The 16,098-nt window shown below is 36.1% G+C and overlaps 1 protein-coding gene across 4 annotated transcripts in view; it reads left to right on the top strand.

Moving 5' to 3' along the window:
* Positions 1 to 16,098, top strand: part of Ghr (growth hormone receptor) — a 283,568-nt gene that overhangs the window by 186,065 nt on the left and 81,405 nt on the right. For all 4 annotated transcript variants that reach the window (XM_023701879.1, XM_023701878.1, XM_023701876.1 and 1 more), the window contains exon 3: positions 870 to 947. In XM_023701879.1, the coding sequence (XP_023557647.1) occupies positions 870 to 947 (78 nt within the window). The remainder of the gene's footprint in view (positions 1 to 869; positions 948 to 16,098) is intronic.

Here is a 16,098-nt window from a genome sequence, read left to right as displayed (position 1 = left end):
CAAGTGGCATATAAAATAACACTTATCATTGCAGAATTTCCAAGGATTCAGGCACTTATATGGCCACAAATAGGAAGAAGATCAAATATGTATTCCACAATGTACTACTATATCACAAGTAGTAGTTTCTTTGGCCTTGAGGAAAACCTCAGTGTTTGTTGGGGTCCAGACCACAGTTGCCCCTCTGAGTATAACCCAGAGGAAACATGATCTGACCTGGGATTCTGGACAACCAACATTCTCCACCAAGCCCGAACAACAGGCACAAAGTTTTATGGCTAAGATACTTACAAAGCCACTCAGGTGGAATGGCCGCTACATTGGTTGTTTCCCCTTTTGCTTGTCTTTAATGCAAACTGCAAAGAGTGCTAGTCCGTTGGTTTTGTCATAGGTAACTTCTTGCCTCATCTTCCATCATGAAGTTCTATGTCTCTCTTGCCCAACTTTTGTTTTTCCTTCATTCCTTCCCCAGTCCCAGGATTGCTCACAGGTTTATTTCTATTATTTCTGAAAAAAAAAATTATTGACCTTTCATTTAAAAAACAAAGCCTTAAAAAAATGATGTTTCTTCTCATTCTGATAACATTCAGTTGAATTGAAAGATAAAGGAAGGTGGTTGTTTTCACTGTTACCTACTGTGTCAATGCATGAGTCCAGAAGTAACGAAGACCAAAATGTTCCCACCTTCTCACATCTTTATGAGTTCTTTTTAATGGATAGGTGCAATTGTAATTTTTAAAAAAGAGGTACTGTGAGGGCTCAGATCAGAAGCAGCTCAAGTTTTGTCACTCGTAAGTGATGCTATAACAAGGTCACTCAGGTCGTTTATTTTGCAGAAATGATTGATCCTCTTCTTCTTCCTGTTCCAGCCACAGCAGCTACCCTTGACAGAGCATATCCAGGTCTGCAAGAACTTAACTCAAGCTTTAATTCAAGCCTGGAAACAAGTAAGAATTTTAGTCATGTTGTGGTCTTCAGTGTCATTTTCCGTGCTCTAATACAGTGTTCTGTTTCCTTTAAAAATAGTTTTTTCAAAAAATGTTTTTAATTTATCCGCAAGGTAATTTCTTATCTATTTTGCTTATAGTTGGAGATGATGTAAGGCCAAATTAATGGAGAAAAAAAGGAGAAATGATCTATCATTCTGGATCTACAATTATTGAATTTTAAAAATTGCCCCTTTTTGAAGCCATTTAAAATCATTACTATTGGGGCTGGGGAAATAGCTCAGTAGAATAAGCGCTAACCCTGGGCAAGGACAAGGGCCTGAATTCAATCCCTGGTTCCACTAAATAAATAAATAAATAAATGCATTACTATTGCAATTATGAGATAATTATCTAATTGCTACATTGTCAGAAAGGTAAACATCCTTCCAAATCATTGTATGTTTTAAAATTCACCTTGTCCATAGCTGTCTCTTCTCTTTGGAAGGACATGACACCTCCCTCCTTGTCCTTCAACAACATCCAACTCTTATATAGACTTAACTCAGATATTGATCTTGGGGAAACTTCCCCAAACAAGTTTTTGCATTTGTGCCTCCATGGAATTTTGTCTGTGGCCTCCCACTTTTGTGCACATGTTGGTTTTATGGACTGAAGTCCTGAGCTTGTGTGGGCTGCGTGAGTGAACTCATTGCATTCTTCTTGAAGTCAAAGCCAATGGTTAGTGCTCTTTCTAAATCCCTTACATCACTTAAATATCACTAATCTTATAGAAGGTACTTATTTATTTAAATTTTAAGGATAGATACTTTCACCAGTTGAAGTATATGTTAGAGTTCTTATTATGCAGATAGGAAAGGAAAGACAGTGTACCTAATTGAAGTTAAGCTATTACTGTTTTGTTGGTAATTCTAGGGTCATAAAACCATAATTTGGATTTTAGGACTAAATTGCAGAGTAAATTTCTAATGTGCGATTTAAATATCATTTCCTTGGAGGTGACCCAAATTGAGGGTTGATGCTATTTTTAACAAATTTCATCCACTTATTTGTGCTAGACCACAAACCCTGTACAATACTCCCAATTTAGAAGAATTTGACATGTTAATCTGCTCCTGAGTTACATGAAGGAAAGTTTAAGAAAAAAGGGTAATTGTTCGATTATTTGCACTCTGCTAGCTAGTATATTCCAAAATCTCATTCAATAGGTAAAATGACCTTTTTCTTTCTGTAAAGAAATGAGGAGGGAGGACTCAGGACAAAGCAGAACCTGTACTGTAACATCCTGTAACACAGTTGTGTCCCAAATTTTCTGATCAAGGTTATGGGGCCACAGAGGAAAGTGATAGATGATACAGAGTGTGCCTAAGGATAGTCACATGGAGAGAAAACATTCTCTCAGGCTCTCACAGAGAGAAAATTGGTTAAACAATGGCCGTGACTCATCCACATGGTTGACACCGACAAAGGATCTGCAAACTGCGGTACAGGGTTTCAGGATAAAACCTGAGGGGACTTGACTGATCTTATCAGATACAAAAGTTACATTTCTTGTTATATAGGTCTTGCTTTGTCTTGGTCTTAACCATCCAACAGAAAAGTATAAAAACAAGGTATGAAAAATACCTTGTTTTTATACTTTTCTGTTGGATGGTAAAGCCATATTAATATGCTGAGCTGTAAAAGGTTCAAGTCAACAACTTCTAGCATTGTCAGTCCTGCAGATAACCCACTACTATTATAAACTGCTGGACCATATTGGAATATTTTGCTGAATTCACACACCTACAGTATTTAAATGACAATGGTATACCCATCTCTGACAAAACTAAACAAAAAAAGGAGATACAAATGAATGACCATCTTGTATCTGTATATACAAAATAGGATAGATATGCAACTACTTTCTCTTATTTCAATGAGAAGAAAGATTTGTACTAACAGTGTTTGGACAGGATATCATGTCTGCACCTTGTTCTATGAATAACCACTATGAAGACAACAATATGCAATATATTAATCATTGAAACTGCCCTAATAATTGGTTTTGAACCTGTCTCATTGCTATTTGTTTCTCAATAAAATTATTTTAAAAAGAAAAAAGAAATAAGGAGGAACCATTTAAGAATGTTTTATTAATAGTACGCAAGTTACACAGGAGCCAGTCTCCACATAAGACATCCCCCTCTGCTTTTCTCTCAAGTGGTGCTGCGTTTCCCCTAAAATAAGACCTACCTGAAAAGTAAGTGCTATTATGATTTTAGAAGAGATATTTGTTTTGGGACTTGATCTTATTTGTGAGGGAAAGGAGTATCACACTTTCTCCAAGTTATTTTATTTATCAGTTCAGAGACTGAGGAGTTTAACCCTCCTGTTTTGTTGAAAAACAACATCTAGATAAGGCAGGTGTGTTGGGAATAGCTTCTTATCAGTCATTTGGCAAGTTGTGATTTTCTGTCTTTGTGAAAACATGACTAGCTATTTGTCACTCGCATCATATAATTTACATATAGTGCTCACATGGGCATGACCTCCTGGCACAAGGAAAGGTCTTACCCTTCCAGATTTTTCTTAGCTACCCTCTGTCCCAGGGATGACTGAATGAATTAAGCCTGCTGTGGGATGGATCTGTGTCAGAGTGTGCCTGCTGCAGGGCGTGTGTCTGAAAATAAGTCCCTTTTATCTTCAGGAGCATCTCACCCAGATGACTGACACAGATCCTCAAATCACCTCACTAGGTCACTGGGAGCGTCATCACTATATCTTCGATCCAACTCTCTGCTGTGCACCTAACACTGAGGTCTCCATCCAGAAAGAGTAAAATGCATGAAAATCTCATGTTAAGTGTGAAATAGATGAGAATACTTTATAATAATTTATTCCTTTCCTATGTGTACTTTTTAAAAAATTCTCAGACTCAAACACCCATAAAATAAAATCCCTTTTCAGAGATTAGATAAATATTTGGGCCAAATATATAATACTTTTCATCAAATATTCAGATGATTTCACATATCTTTTAGGATTTTCTTCCTCTCATTTTAAGAAGATCATTAATTTTCTGAATTTTTCATGTATTAAAATAAAAACAAGAATTTGTAATAAGTGAGTGACATTTCTACCTTAACGTAAAGTGAATATCCATCTAGAACAAAGTATTAAAATTTCATTGACTAGCATCTTAAGCATAAATTAGTCTAAGATTTTAAGAAAACAAGCATTAGGCAAATAAATACTTTATCCAGTTCTGCCAAGATGCTACATACTTCCACCCTGGAATCTCTGGTGCCTTTTCTGACTCTGTAGGAAAAATGCTATAGCACCAGGCGTTCCAATTTGGCCACTCGCAGGCAGCTTTAGTTTTAGTCCCAGTTCCATTGCCTAACCCCTGCATGATCTTACCTAAGTCTTATGACCTCTCTGTCTTGCTGTGTTTAATCCCTATAATAGAAATACTAATATTAGCTACTTCACATGGCACTTGTGAAAATTAAAACTGATGATATAATTAGAATAGAGTGCCATATGGCCCCACCGTACGCTTCCATGTATTTATTGTATTTCCTTCTGCTTCTTGTTTTACTGCAATGTGTATTATATTGAAGTTGTTAAATTCACATATTTAACTTATGAAATTGTGCATATTTAACTGCATTTTGAATCATAAAGTCATCATATCATTTGGTTCAACATAGTATTCACAGACTTTTGTGTTTTATGTTCCCCCTTAATAAACTGTATCATCCCTTAAGTTAGTGCTATATTATGAATCTTATATTCTGCATTACCTCCTAAGTACCTGGCATGTGGTTTTTAATGAATAGCTGTTGGACTATGCACATGCACAAAAATGTTTTAAAAAAATTTTAAAAAGTAGAAGGAGAAGAAGCTGCTCATATCCCAACATCTTAAGCACTCTTTGGCTACACCTTAGTTTCATCCATGTGTGTCAGTAGTCATTTGTTAAAGTGAAAGATAAAGCTATGCAGGAAGAGAAATTTTTCTTGTCCATTACGCAGTATAAATATTTAGTCTTTCCTAAAAGCCTTTCGACAACCCTTAGCTTCAGGTTATAGAATTAATGTCACAGACTAATACTGTGACACATTGCAGGACTATTGTGTGGCATCATTTTTGTGTCTATTTGGCAATTCTGCTTGCTTGGAAATAACTAATTCACAGCCCTACTCCTAGCAGCAGCCCATCACTCCCCTGTAACTGCTGAACAGCTCTCTGGGTGTTAACCATTCGTATTTACCAGGCATCTTCAACATTAAAGTCTTACCACTTGAAGACACTGCTAAAAGAGGTGCAGCATAAGGCAAGTATGCCCCTGCAGGGATGGTGCCTTAGAGTGAGCTACAGCATTTCTTTGTCACAAGGAATTTGAGCTTTGGACATGCATAGGGGAGCTGCACTGGCAGAGGGATCTGACATGGGAGCTGACTTTGAATGCTTGACAGTCTTCTCTTTTATAAAGGATTTAGCAAATGATTCAGTTAGTAAACACAATTCTTGGAATCTCTTTTAAGAAAACCCTGTTGATGTTGGCTTCTTCATGGACCCAGATGAATGATAAAACCCTGCTGACTCACACGCAGCACTAATAGCCAGGTGATGTCAAGCACTTCGGGGATACTATTGATCCCCCTTCCTCACTTCTTATATTGTGTAATTATATATGTAGAATTCAAAGTAGACAGTAGACAGCTTAAGTAGACCTCTCAACAGACCAGAGAGCAAAGAAAATGGTGCGTGCTATGTGTCTGGCCTTAGATAAGCAATCCAAAGTATCAGTAATTTATAGTAATAACTCAATCAAAATGGCAATGTTTACTTATCTCAAATATAGACTCCCGTGATTGTTTTCCAGCCTGAAATATGCACATATACTGGCATTAGTTTCGTACATCTTAATGCTTTAATATACACTGCCTTGATTTCTCATGTAGTGGTTGGAGATAGAGATTCCTAGTAAAATAAATATTAGGTCTTATTTTTTTTTCTTTTAACTTCCAGCAGTCAGTGCTGAGCCATGAACTGTGGCCCGTAGGTATAAGTAGGTATTTACCACTTATTTACAAAAGACCTGTTTTTTTCGGTGCACATGCTAAGCCTGATGTTATTGAAACTCTGGAATGGAGATCCCCTCTGATGGTAAACAGATTTAGCCAGGTTTTGTATTTCTTTTAGAAACTAAACAATAAGAAGCTAGTTGTAAAAGTGTCAATCTTCAAAGTGAGTACATTTTTAAGTCTGGAAAAAAAATGATGCAGCGTCTCCCTAAAAATTCTGGTGTGCCTGTGTGTACTGTACATACTGGTTCCTAACATAGTTGCTCTGCCAAAGGACAGCACATTATTTTCAAGGATGATATCCAAGACAAACATTCCTTCACCCTCAGTGACCCCAGTGGGTAGTGAACACTTTTTGGTGGCTCAAGAAAGCTAGCATTCCAGAGTTGGCTGTGACCTTTGAGTGCATACTTTTAGCCTGCTGATTTGCCACTTAGTTCCCCAGTTTCAAAAAAAAACTCTTCAATCCCTGGACTCAAGAGAACCTCAGACAGACACTTCACATGGGGCCCTCTCACTGGGAGAACACATGAAAGTGTGACTCCTGAAAGGCCTTCATCCACAACGTTCCTGCTTGTGATGAACAGTGTAGCAAATAGAATATTTTGAATCTTATATAGATCTGCCTTGACTTATCCAAGTCAATCTATGTAGAAAGCAGGCTACACATCACATGCTATGGCTTTAACAAAGTATTGAAGCATAGATATTATTCTCTTGTAGAAGATTATCTTCAGTTTAATAGTTATCATTAATGAAAATACAGGATTCACTCTGCTAGTTTAACACATGGTCAACTCTTCTGAAATAAACTCTATTGTGCATTAAGGATTAACTACATCTGCAAATCAGCTATAGGCATATAGACATTTCATTAGTTTTCATTCATTCTATTCAAGTTATGCCAGCATTTGAAAGCTGAACACACATGAATGTTTGGTGATGGATATCATAGGCAATTTCCTGCAACTGCCATATTTATTTCATGAACAGTAGTGTAACACATAGAGCCTGTTTCAGGGCAAACTTGGCTTTGCAGGTGCATAGTTCATTCATGAATTGATACTATGGAATATATGCTAAAAGAACCATCCTTTATGAAATTGCACACTATAAAGCCTTACATACCATGACCTCAGAGAATCAGAGTAGATATATATTTTAAGGTCACTCATGAGCCCTTGGGCTATACAAGTGTCTTCTATGTCTTTACTATGGTAGGTTATCTTTTGACTTTTTATGTGTCATGATTTTTATCTCTCTTGAGATTCCTTAAAGCAAAATTTTAAAACCTCAAATTTTAAATGTTGTAGAAGCAGTATTGCAGCAAGCCCATCTGCACTCTCTGTCATAGCATGTGTGGCTTCATGTGCCTTCTGCTGTGAAACTCTACCAGGCAAAACACCCAAGTCTTCTATCAGTTGGAGAAGCCACTACCACTGTGTCACTATGGCAGAAGTTCCCTTTTCTATGCATCCTGAAGTCTTTGGAAACCAGCTTCTTTTGCATTCAATTGTAGTGGTTTAGCTACACATATTTTCTTTTTCTTTAAATCTTTTATATTAACTTTATTGAAAAATCAATAATTACATAGTAGATTAAAAATGTAGACAAATATTGAAATGTGAACTATATAAGATGTAGACAGAGTAAATTTGAGAGAAATATTTCTGAAAATGAATACATAGCATGAGATTAATAATAGATTGCAAAAAATAGATTGCATATTGTAAATAATTATTTACAAACTTAAATGAATATAACAATAAAAATTGTCCAAAATAAAAATGAAGAAGAATTTACAGATCAGTCATATAATAGTTCATTCTGTGTCAAAATCAAGAAAGTTATATTCATATAATTAGAATTCTCAAAGTAGAAGGACATAGGCAATAAAAATGTAAAGATTTAAAATTTCTGAATTTAGTTGAATTTATAACAGCACATTTCCAAGAAAAATGAACCTTTTGCATAAGAAATTTGAATAAAATCATACCAAGATACACAAAATGAAATTGTCCAAAACTCATTGTAAAGAAAAAACCATTAAAGCATGTACATAAAAATTATTAGCTATGGAAAAACAAAATTATATGGCGTCTTATTCCACATTACAAAGAAAAAAAGGCCAAGTGTGTAAGAAACTAGACTAATTCTCTCCAGATTGCAAGTAGTTTGGGGGCAGAGACTGAGTTTTCCTTAATTTATATGCTCCTCTCCCCTCTAATGACTTAGTCAAGGCCTTGCACAAATGGAAATGTAAGATTTGTTAAATGAATGCCATCCTGAGTTCTATGGATTATTTGGAAGCTAATGCAGAAGTATAATGGGGAGAAAGGTACTACCACATATTTCATGGTGCTCAGTTTGACCTTTTTCTCCAACACTAAAACTAATACAGATACCTAACATGATTCTTTCCTCAATCCTGGCAACAGTGGATGCATTTCCTCTTTGTTATTCTTTCTCATAAGAGGCAAATAAACAAAAAGTTCCTACAAAAGTCTCAGAGATGCTCATTTTTGGATTGGGTCTTTCAACTTGGAGGTCTGATTTTTTTGAGTTCCTTATATATTCTAGATGGTAGTCCTTTGTCTGAGGAAGAGTTGGCAATTTTTTCCCACTCTGTAGGCCATCTCTTCACTCTTTTGATGATTTCTTTTGTTGTGCAAAAGCTTTTTAATAAGATGAGATCCTCGTTGTTTTGTGATATTTCTTGCACAATCGGGATTTTGTTCGTTAAGTCTTTGCCTACATCAGTGTCTTCAAGAGTTCACACTATTCTCTCTTCCAGCCTATTTAGGGTTTATGTTTCAATATTTAGACCTTTGATCAATTTTGATTTTAGTTTTGTGCATGGTGACACACATGGGTCTAGTTTTAGTCTTCAGCATGTGGAAAGCTGATTTTTCTAGGACTACCAATTAAAGAGGTTTTCTTTCAGGGAAGGTTTTTGAGTCCTTTGTTGAAGATAAGATGATTGAGTGTGGTTGGAGTTCTTTTTGTATCTTCTAAGTTGCTCCATTGATCCTTTAGTCGGTTTTTCTGTTGTTGTTATCGTTGTTTTCCCCAGTACCATGCTATTTTTATCACGGTAGCTTTGTAACGTAACTTCAAGTCAGAGATTGCAATGCCTCTTGCCTTGCCTTTGTTGCACAGAACTGTTTTTAGTATTCCAGGTCTTTTTGGTTCCAAATAAATATTATGTTTGTTTTCTCTAATTTTGCGAGATATGCTATTGATATTATAATTGGCATTGAATTAAGTCTGTGTAACAATTTAGTGAGTATGGCTATTTTTACTGTGTTGGGTTTTCCTACCCAAGAGCAAAGACTATCTTTCCATTTTCTGATATTCTGTTTAATTTCTATTTTCAAAGTACTATAGTTTTCAAAGTAGGGATCTTTTGCTTCTTATGTTGATTGATTCTTGTTTCTTTTCTTTTTTCTTTGTTTGTTGAAGCTACCATGAAAAGTGTAGTTTCTTTAATTTCTCTCTCAGTGAGTTTGGTGTTGGTATACAGTAATGCTATTGATTTGTAGTGACTTTGTACCCAGTTTCACAACTGAATCTGGTTATTAAAACTAGAAGTATTTTGGTGGAGTTCTTGCATTTTTTTATGTAGAATATCATGCCATCTGCAAGTAATGGTAACTTTCTCCTTTCTGATTCTTATTCCTTTTATTTCTTTCTCTTATCTAATCTCTGTGGCTAATGTTTCCAGAACTATATTGAACATGAGTGGTGATAGTGGACATCCTTGTCTTGTTCCTGATTTTAGAGTAAGAACTTTCAATTTTTTTTCATTTAGTATGATGATGTCATAGATGGTTTTTATCAAACTGAGATAAAGACCATCTATACCAATTTCTTCTGTAGCACTTTTTTTTTTTATCACAAATCGGTGTTGGACTTTGTCAAATGCTTTTTCTATGTCTATTGAAATGATCATGCAATTTTTGTCTTTGACTCTGTCAATTTAGTATATCACATTCACTGGTTTTCATATTTTGAGCCATTACTACATTCCTGGATGAACTCCACTTGCTCATGGTGCATAATCTTGCTGATTTACCTCAGTCTGTTGGCCATTATCTTCTTGAGGATTTTTGCATCTATGTTTACTAAGGAGATTGGCCTCATAGTTCTCTTTTTTGGTTAGATCCTTCTCTGGTTTTGTTATCAGGGTACTATTTCCTCCCAAGAATTACTTTGGGAGTATTGCTTCTCTTTCAATTTCATTAAAGAATATACAGAGTAATGGCATTAGATCTGCTCTAAATTTCTTATAGCATTCAACAGTAAATCCAACAGGCACTGAGATTTCTTTGTTGGTAAGTTTTTAATTATATTTTTAATTTTACTTATTGAGATTGTTTTATTTCAAATTTTTATATATTCTTGATTTAGCTTTGGTAATTTATATGTGTCTAGTATTCTGTCCATTTCTTCTATATTTTTAATTCTATTATTATACAGGTTCTTGAAGTAGGTATTGATGATCTTCTGGATTCTGCAGAATCTTTTGTTATTTCACCTTTTTCATTTTTGCTTGCATGCATTTGAATCTTTTCTTTCCTTTTTTTATAAGGTTGGCTAAAGAATTAACAATTTTATTTACTCTTTCAAAGAACCAACTCTTCAATTCATTTATTCTTTGTATTGTTTTCTTAGTCACAATTGCATAAATTTATGTTATAATTTTTATTGTGTGCTTTTTTAAAAATTTTTTTATGGTACTGGGGATTGAACTCAGGACCCTGAACTTGCCAGGCAGGTGCTTATTCTACTGAGCTATCTCCCTGCCTCATCCCAGCTTGGGCTTGGCATATTCTTTTCCTAGAAGTCTGAAGTTCAAGATTAGGTTTGTGTTCCTGATGTCAGAGTTCACCAATCACTGTTAATTTCCCTGGCAGAGATGTTACCTGTCCTTTCTCCTTTCCTTGATAAAAATTGTCTTTAGTTATAAAAGAGATGAGGCTATGCAAGTAACTAAAAGCTATGCCATAAAAAAAAAAAAAAAAAACTTTTTCCAGTTTTCCAGAAAGGCAACTTTACCTTAACTGAACTAAATTCAGCCCAAATTTCATTTCACTGAGCTTTTAGAACAATCAGTGCCTAGATGAGGCATTTGTTGATAATCATATACCATTAGACAAGTTGAGTGTGAATTCTATGGAAGTCCAAAATCTGAAGATTTTGAGTGCTGACATGATATCATACATGGAAAATTCTATACCTATCCTATTTAATGGGTCACAATCAAAACAGAGATACTAAAAATATTGAATAAAATTACATTCAGGCAACATGTATTAGGTATGCATGAAATATAAGTAAATTTTAGGTTTAATCTTACCCATAAGATATCTCATTAAATATATGTGAATGTTCCAAAATTAAAAAAAAAAAAACCTAAAATACTTCTGGTTCAAAGCATTGCCATTACCAGATATCCAAGCTACTATAGTTGGACTTTTTGTGTGTACATTGATAAATCCTAAGTTAAATTTTGATTTTGCTTCAGAAGTTAAGGCATAAGGATCCAGCTTTTCTGCATCAATTTGAAAACAGCATAAATGATATATTAGCTCATAGTTATGTGGCCAGGATAGGCCCTGACAGCCTCTTTGATTCATGCTGTAGCTGGATGGAAGACATGGACCAGGAGCTCTGATCAGAACTCTGATACATGAGAAGAAAGCACGTCCCGTTCAGTGTCTCATCCCATCCTATGTCCAGCCACTCTCCCCTACATGTTGCCCTACATATTCTGCTTTTCTTGGGTAAATGGTCGATAGAGGAAAAATTTGAGTTAAGTAAACTTTGTCTTTGGAGAACTCTAAAATTTACTTTTCTTTACTAAATAACCTTCTTTGAATTTTGAGAACAACTTTCTAAGGTATGATAAGCCATTGGGTGAGAAGCTGTTAGACCAGGAAGACCAGAGTAATATTCACCAATTCCTTTCTGTCCTGCAACTTGTTCCTTGCTGAGTTATTTATGAGCAAGTGCCTTGCTTATTAATTATTGATTTTGATGGACTGATGAAATCCCTATCTGCACTTGAAGAAATCAAAAGACTGAAAGGGAAGAAGCATATCAAAAAGACATTCAGGGAGGTGAAAAAGAAAAAGTATGAAAAAAAGAAAAAGTGTTTTCAATTGAGCAGAATAATCTGGGAGCAAATATACTTTTTGTTGAAACCACTTTCTTTTAAAATAGAGATTTGAAGATAAGTGATGGGGGCTTTATTGGTGAATCCAAAACCACAGGAAGAGCCTAACAGTCTACTAGGTTGTCAGTATAGACAGACAATTCCTAAGACCTCCAGATGCTACTATGATGGCTCTTGGTGGGCGCGTTGTCAGAACCATGGGCTGTCCTCAGCAAGCAATGATGCTGGAGCTTTACCGCGGACACTGTGGAGCTCAGACACAGTCGAGCTGTTTTCTGTAGTTGCTGTCACAAATTTCCACAAACTGCAGGCTTAACAACAGAAATTATTTTCTCGCAGTTCCAGAAGGCTGGAAGTCCAAAAGCAAGCTATCATCGCAGTTCTTCCAGGACCTTCTAAGGACAGTCTGTCCCATGCCAGTCTCTTCTATGTTCTAGTGGCTGCTCTCAATTTGGTGTTTCTTGCTTTCGAGGCACATAACTCTAATCTCAGCCAGTGCCTTTATTTTGTCTTTTACCTGTATTTCTTCATCTATTCTTCCTTTCTGAATCATAATGAAACCTGTCCCTGAACTCAGAGCTTACCCCACTTCAGGATGATCTCTTCTAATATTCCTACCTTAATTCTATCCACTTTTGGAAGTTACTAGGGCAGGGGCTGGGGAGATGGCTCAGTGGAATAAGCACTTCCCTGGCAAGCACAAGGGCCTGAGTTCAATCCCTGGTTCCACAAAAAAGAAGTTACTAGGGCATCTCATTGTTCTAAAAAATAATAATAGTAATAATAATAATAATAATAATAATAATAATCAGGCAACTTGAATATATGCTTGTATCATATTTCTGAATAATCAGTGAAATACATTTTAATAGATACATCCAAGTGAATAAATGTAGAAGACTTGGAAAGATTAGAAAAACTATTTCTGCATCCATCCAAGCAAGATGATCAGTGAATAATAAAATGCTTAGATATAGTCTCTACTGGGTGAATCAGATGACACCAGCCTCTTAAACTCAGGCCCATGCTCTCCAGACATTATCTGTGTCCTGCTACAGGAGGGCACAGCATTGCTCCAGATGCTCCTGCCCATGAGAGCTGAGCTGAAGCTTCTAGATCAAGCTGCCAGTGTATAGGAATGAGGCGGACAGTGGAGCATTTCAAATGATCTTTCAAGAATTTAATAAACTAAAGGTAATTATCTGGTTTCATCATCAAGGAAGAAACAATGTAGTAATATTAATAATTTGAAAAGAAGCCAAGTGTTGTGGCACATGCTCATAATCTCAGTTACTCAGGATGCTCCTTCAAGAGAACATCTGTGTTTAGAAGTTGGTAACCAGCCTGGACTACCTAGCAAGGTCTTGTCTCAAAAAATAAAATAAGCAGGGCTTGCAAAATAGCTCAGTAGACTAAGTGCCTGCATTGGCAAGTGCAGGACGAGGGTTCGATCCCTCGTCTTGCATGTGGCACACCCCTGGGGTGCACCGAGCCAGTGACCCAGTCCGGGCTTGGGGGTACACACAAGTCTGATCTGCTTAGTGAGACTCTGTACCAAATACATAAAAATGAAAATAGTAATAATAAGAAGGTAAAATAAAGTAAGCATTAACAGTAGAAATTTCTTTTTTTTTTTTTTTTTTTTTTCTTGTGGGTACTGGGAATTGAACTCTGGACCTCATATTTGCCAGGCAAGTACTGTACCACTAAGCTATATCCTCAGCATATTTTTCCTTGTCTTTTTAATTTCTTATAATATTTTTATGTATTTTTAACAATTTTGCATGCTTATTTCTGGTAATCTAAACAACTAATTTGAAGACATTATGCAATACAGCAACCATCGTTGAATTTCTATTGGTTGGTGAAGTACTGCATCTTTCAATTTTTTTTTTTTTACTATTTTGTATTCTTTTTAGATAATAAAATAAAATAATAAAAATAAGTACATTGTAGATTGAGCAGACATAGAGATACAATCTGGCCCTTGTTTGCATTGTGATTCAAATAAATGAACTCTCAAATGATATTTTGAATATTTTTAAAAATTTGAGACCAGACTGGATGTTAGATGAAATTTAGCAGCGATTATGAATTTGTTAAGTATGATGCTGATATTATCTTTAAGAATAAGAGATGGAAATCTAGAGTCATGAATGAATGTGTACAATTTTTAAAAACAGGTGAACTACAAAAAACAGGATTGGTAAAATACTGTTTTTTAAAACTGGGTAATTAACATAGGAGTGCATTAAACTACGTTCTTTGTTTCCCGTTTATTTACAATTCCATAATGAATATTGGATAATTCTTCATGAGCACATGGTCTCAACTCCTATTCCTAAGAAAACACAATTTACATTTGTAGTGGAACACACACAAGCATTCTTCCTAATCATCAGAGCCATGTCTCAGAAAAGTAGAAAGGCCCTTATGGGACAAAGTTTATAGGATTACTTGGAAAAACAAGCATATGTGTGATTTCTACCTGACCAGACACTGAATGGGTTGTGCAGAAGTGTGTGGTCCCAAAAAATTAATATTGAAGGGTGTACTTATTTCCAAGTGCCAAGGAAACATGAATGACTTAGCTGGAATCTATAGCTATGGCTCTAGGTTGGCCCCCGTGGAGGTCATCTCCTGCTGAAGGTCTCATTGCTGCTGTTATCCAACAGGGTAACATTTGTTTGCATACAAGCTCTGTTGGTGGGAGCAATTTAAAAAATCGTTTTCAAATAGCCGGCACTGCTGTGGCCTCCTAGAGATTCCAACGTCCTGTGACCGTGAAGCACTTACTTTCTTCCTACTGGATTAGCTTTCTACCCATCTTGAAAGAAACAAACAAGGAAAAGATAACCAATGGATTTGGTTTAATCACAAACCAAAGAGTTTGCTATGATTTTCAAAACATAGTCTTTCATTTGTTTGTACTTTCTATCTATTTGCTGCAAGGCCATAACTTAAGAGCTTGCATTTGCAGGCCCACCAAGAATTTAAATATAGCCACCCTGCCCTTGCCATGCTGTACTGCCAGCCCCATGCCTGAGCCCATCCAATCCACAATGCCAAGTCAGGGCTTTGAGTCTGAGAGTACCGCAATAACATAGTAGTACAAGCTCACATACACAACATGAAATCAAAATTATAACCAAAAAGAGAATGATTTCAAAGACTGCTCAGCTTCTTACTGTTGCTGAGTGATTTTTGAGATCCCAAGGTTTAGATCTTCTCAGAACCAAGTGCAGTAGAACTTGTACCACGTCTCTGCTTGTTTGCATTGACTTTCAAGCTGTCCTACTCTGAAAAGAAGAAGAAAATACACTTTGAATAAAATACAAGGCTATATACTGTTCACCTTCTACCAAATCAAACTCAGATTTCCTACAGTATTATCTTATATTCTTCTTATATGTCAGTTTCCCAGGGCAGGACTAGATGCAGAATGTCAGGATTTATTAAACATTTTAGACCAAAAGCTGAATTAGCAAGGGTAGGGCCGAAATGAAGTAAGACTCTGCTCATATCAATGTCAATGGGTTGAAAGGTGATATCATATATGATTAGAAACGAACAGAGTAAGGGCCAGCCAGAAAGCTCAGCAGATTAAAGCACCTGCTGAGGCAGACATGGGGGTCAGAGGTTCAATTCCCAGCCTGCCATACCAGCCCCACCCCTGGGGCATGCTGACTGTGATGGAGACTGGGCGTAGTGCTGCCCACCTGTAATCCCAACACTTGGGAAGCTGAAAACAGGAAAATCACTACAAGGCTGATTTGTGTAGTGAGACCCTATAGACCCTGTAGATCCTGCAGTAAATCAAAAAAGAAAGAAAGAAAGAAAGAAAGAAAGAAAGAAAGAAAGAAAGAAAGAAAGAAAGAAAGAAAGAAAGAAAGGGAAA

Source organism: Octodon degus, unplaced genomic scaffold, assembly GCF_000260255.1.
Source record: "Octodon degus isolate 3935 unplaced genomic scaffold, OctDeg1.0 scaffold00142, whole genome shotgun sequence".
Classification (NCBI taxonomy): Eukaryota; Metazoa; Chordata; class Mammalia; order Rodentia; family Octodontidae; genus Octodon; species Octodon degus.
This window is presented reverse-complemented; position numbering and strand designations above follow the sequence as displayed.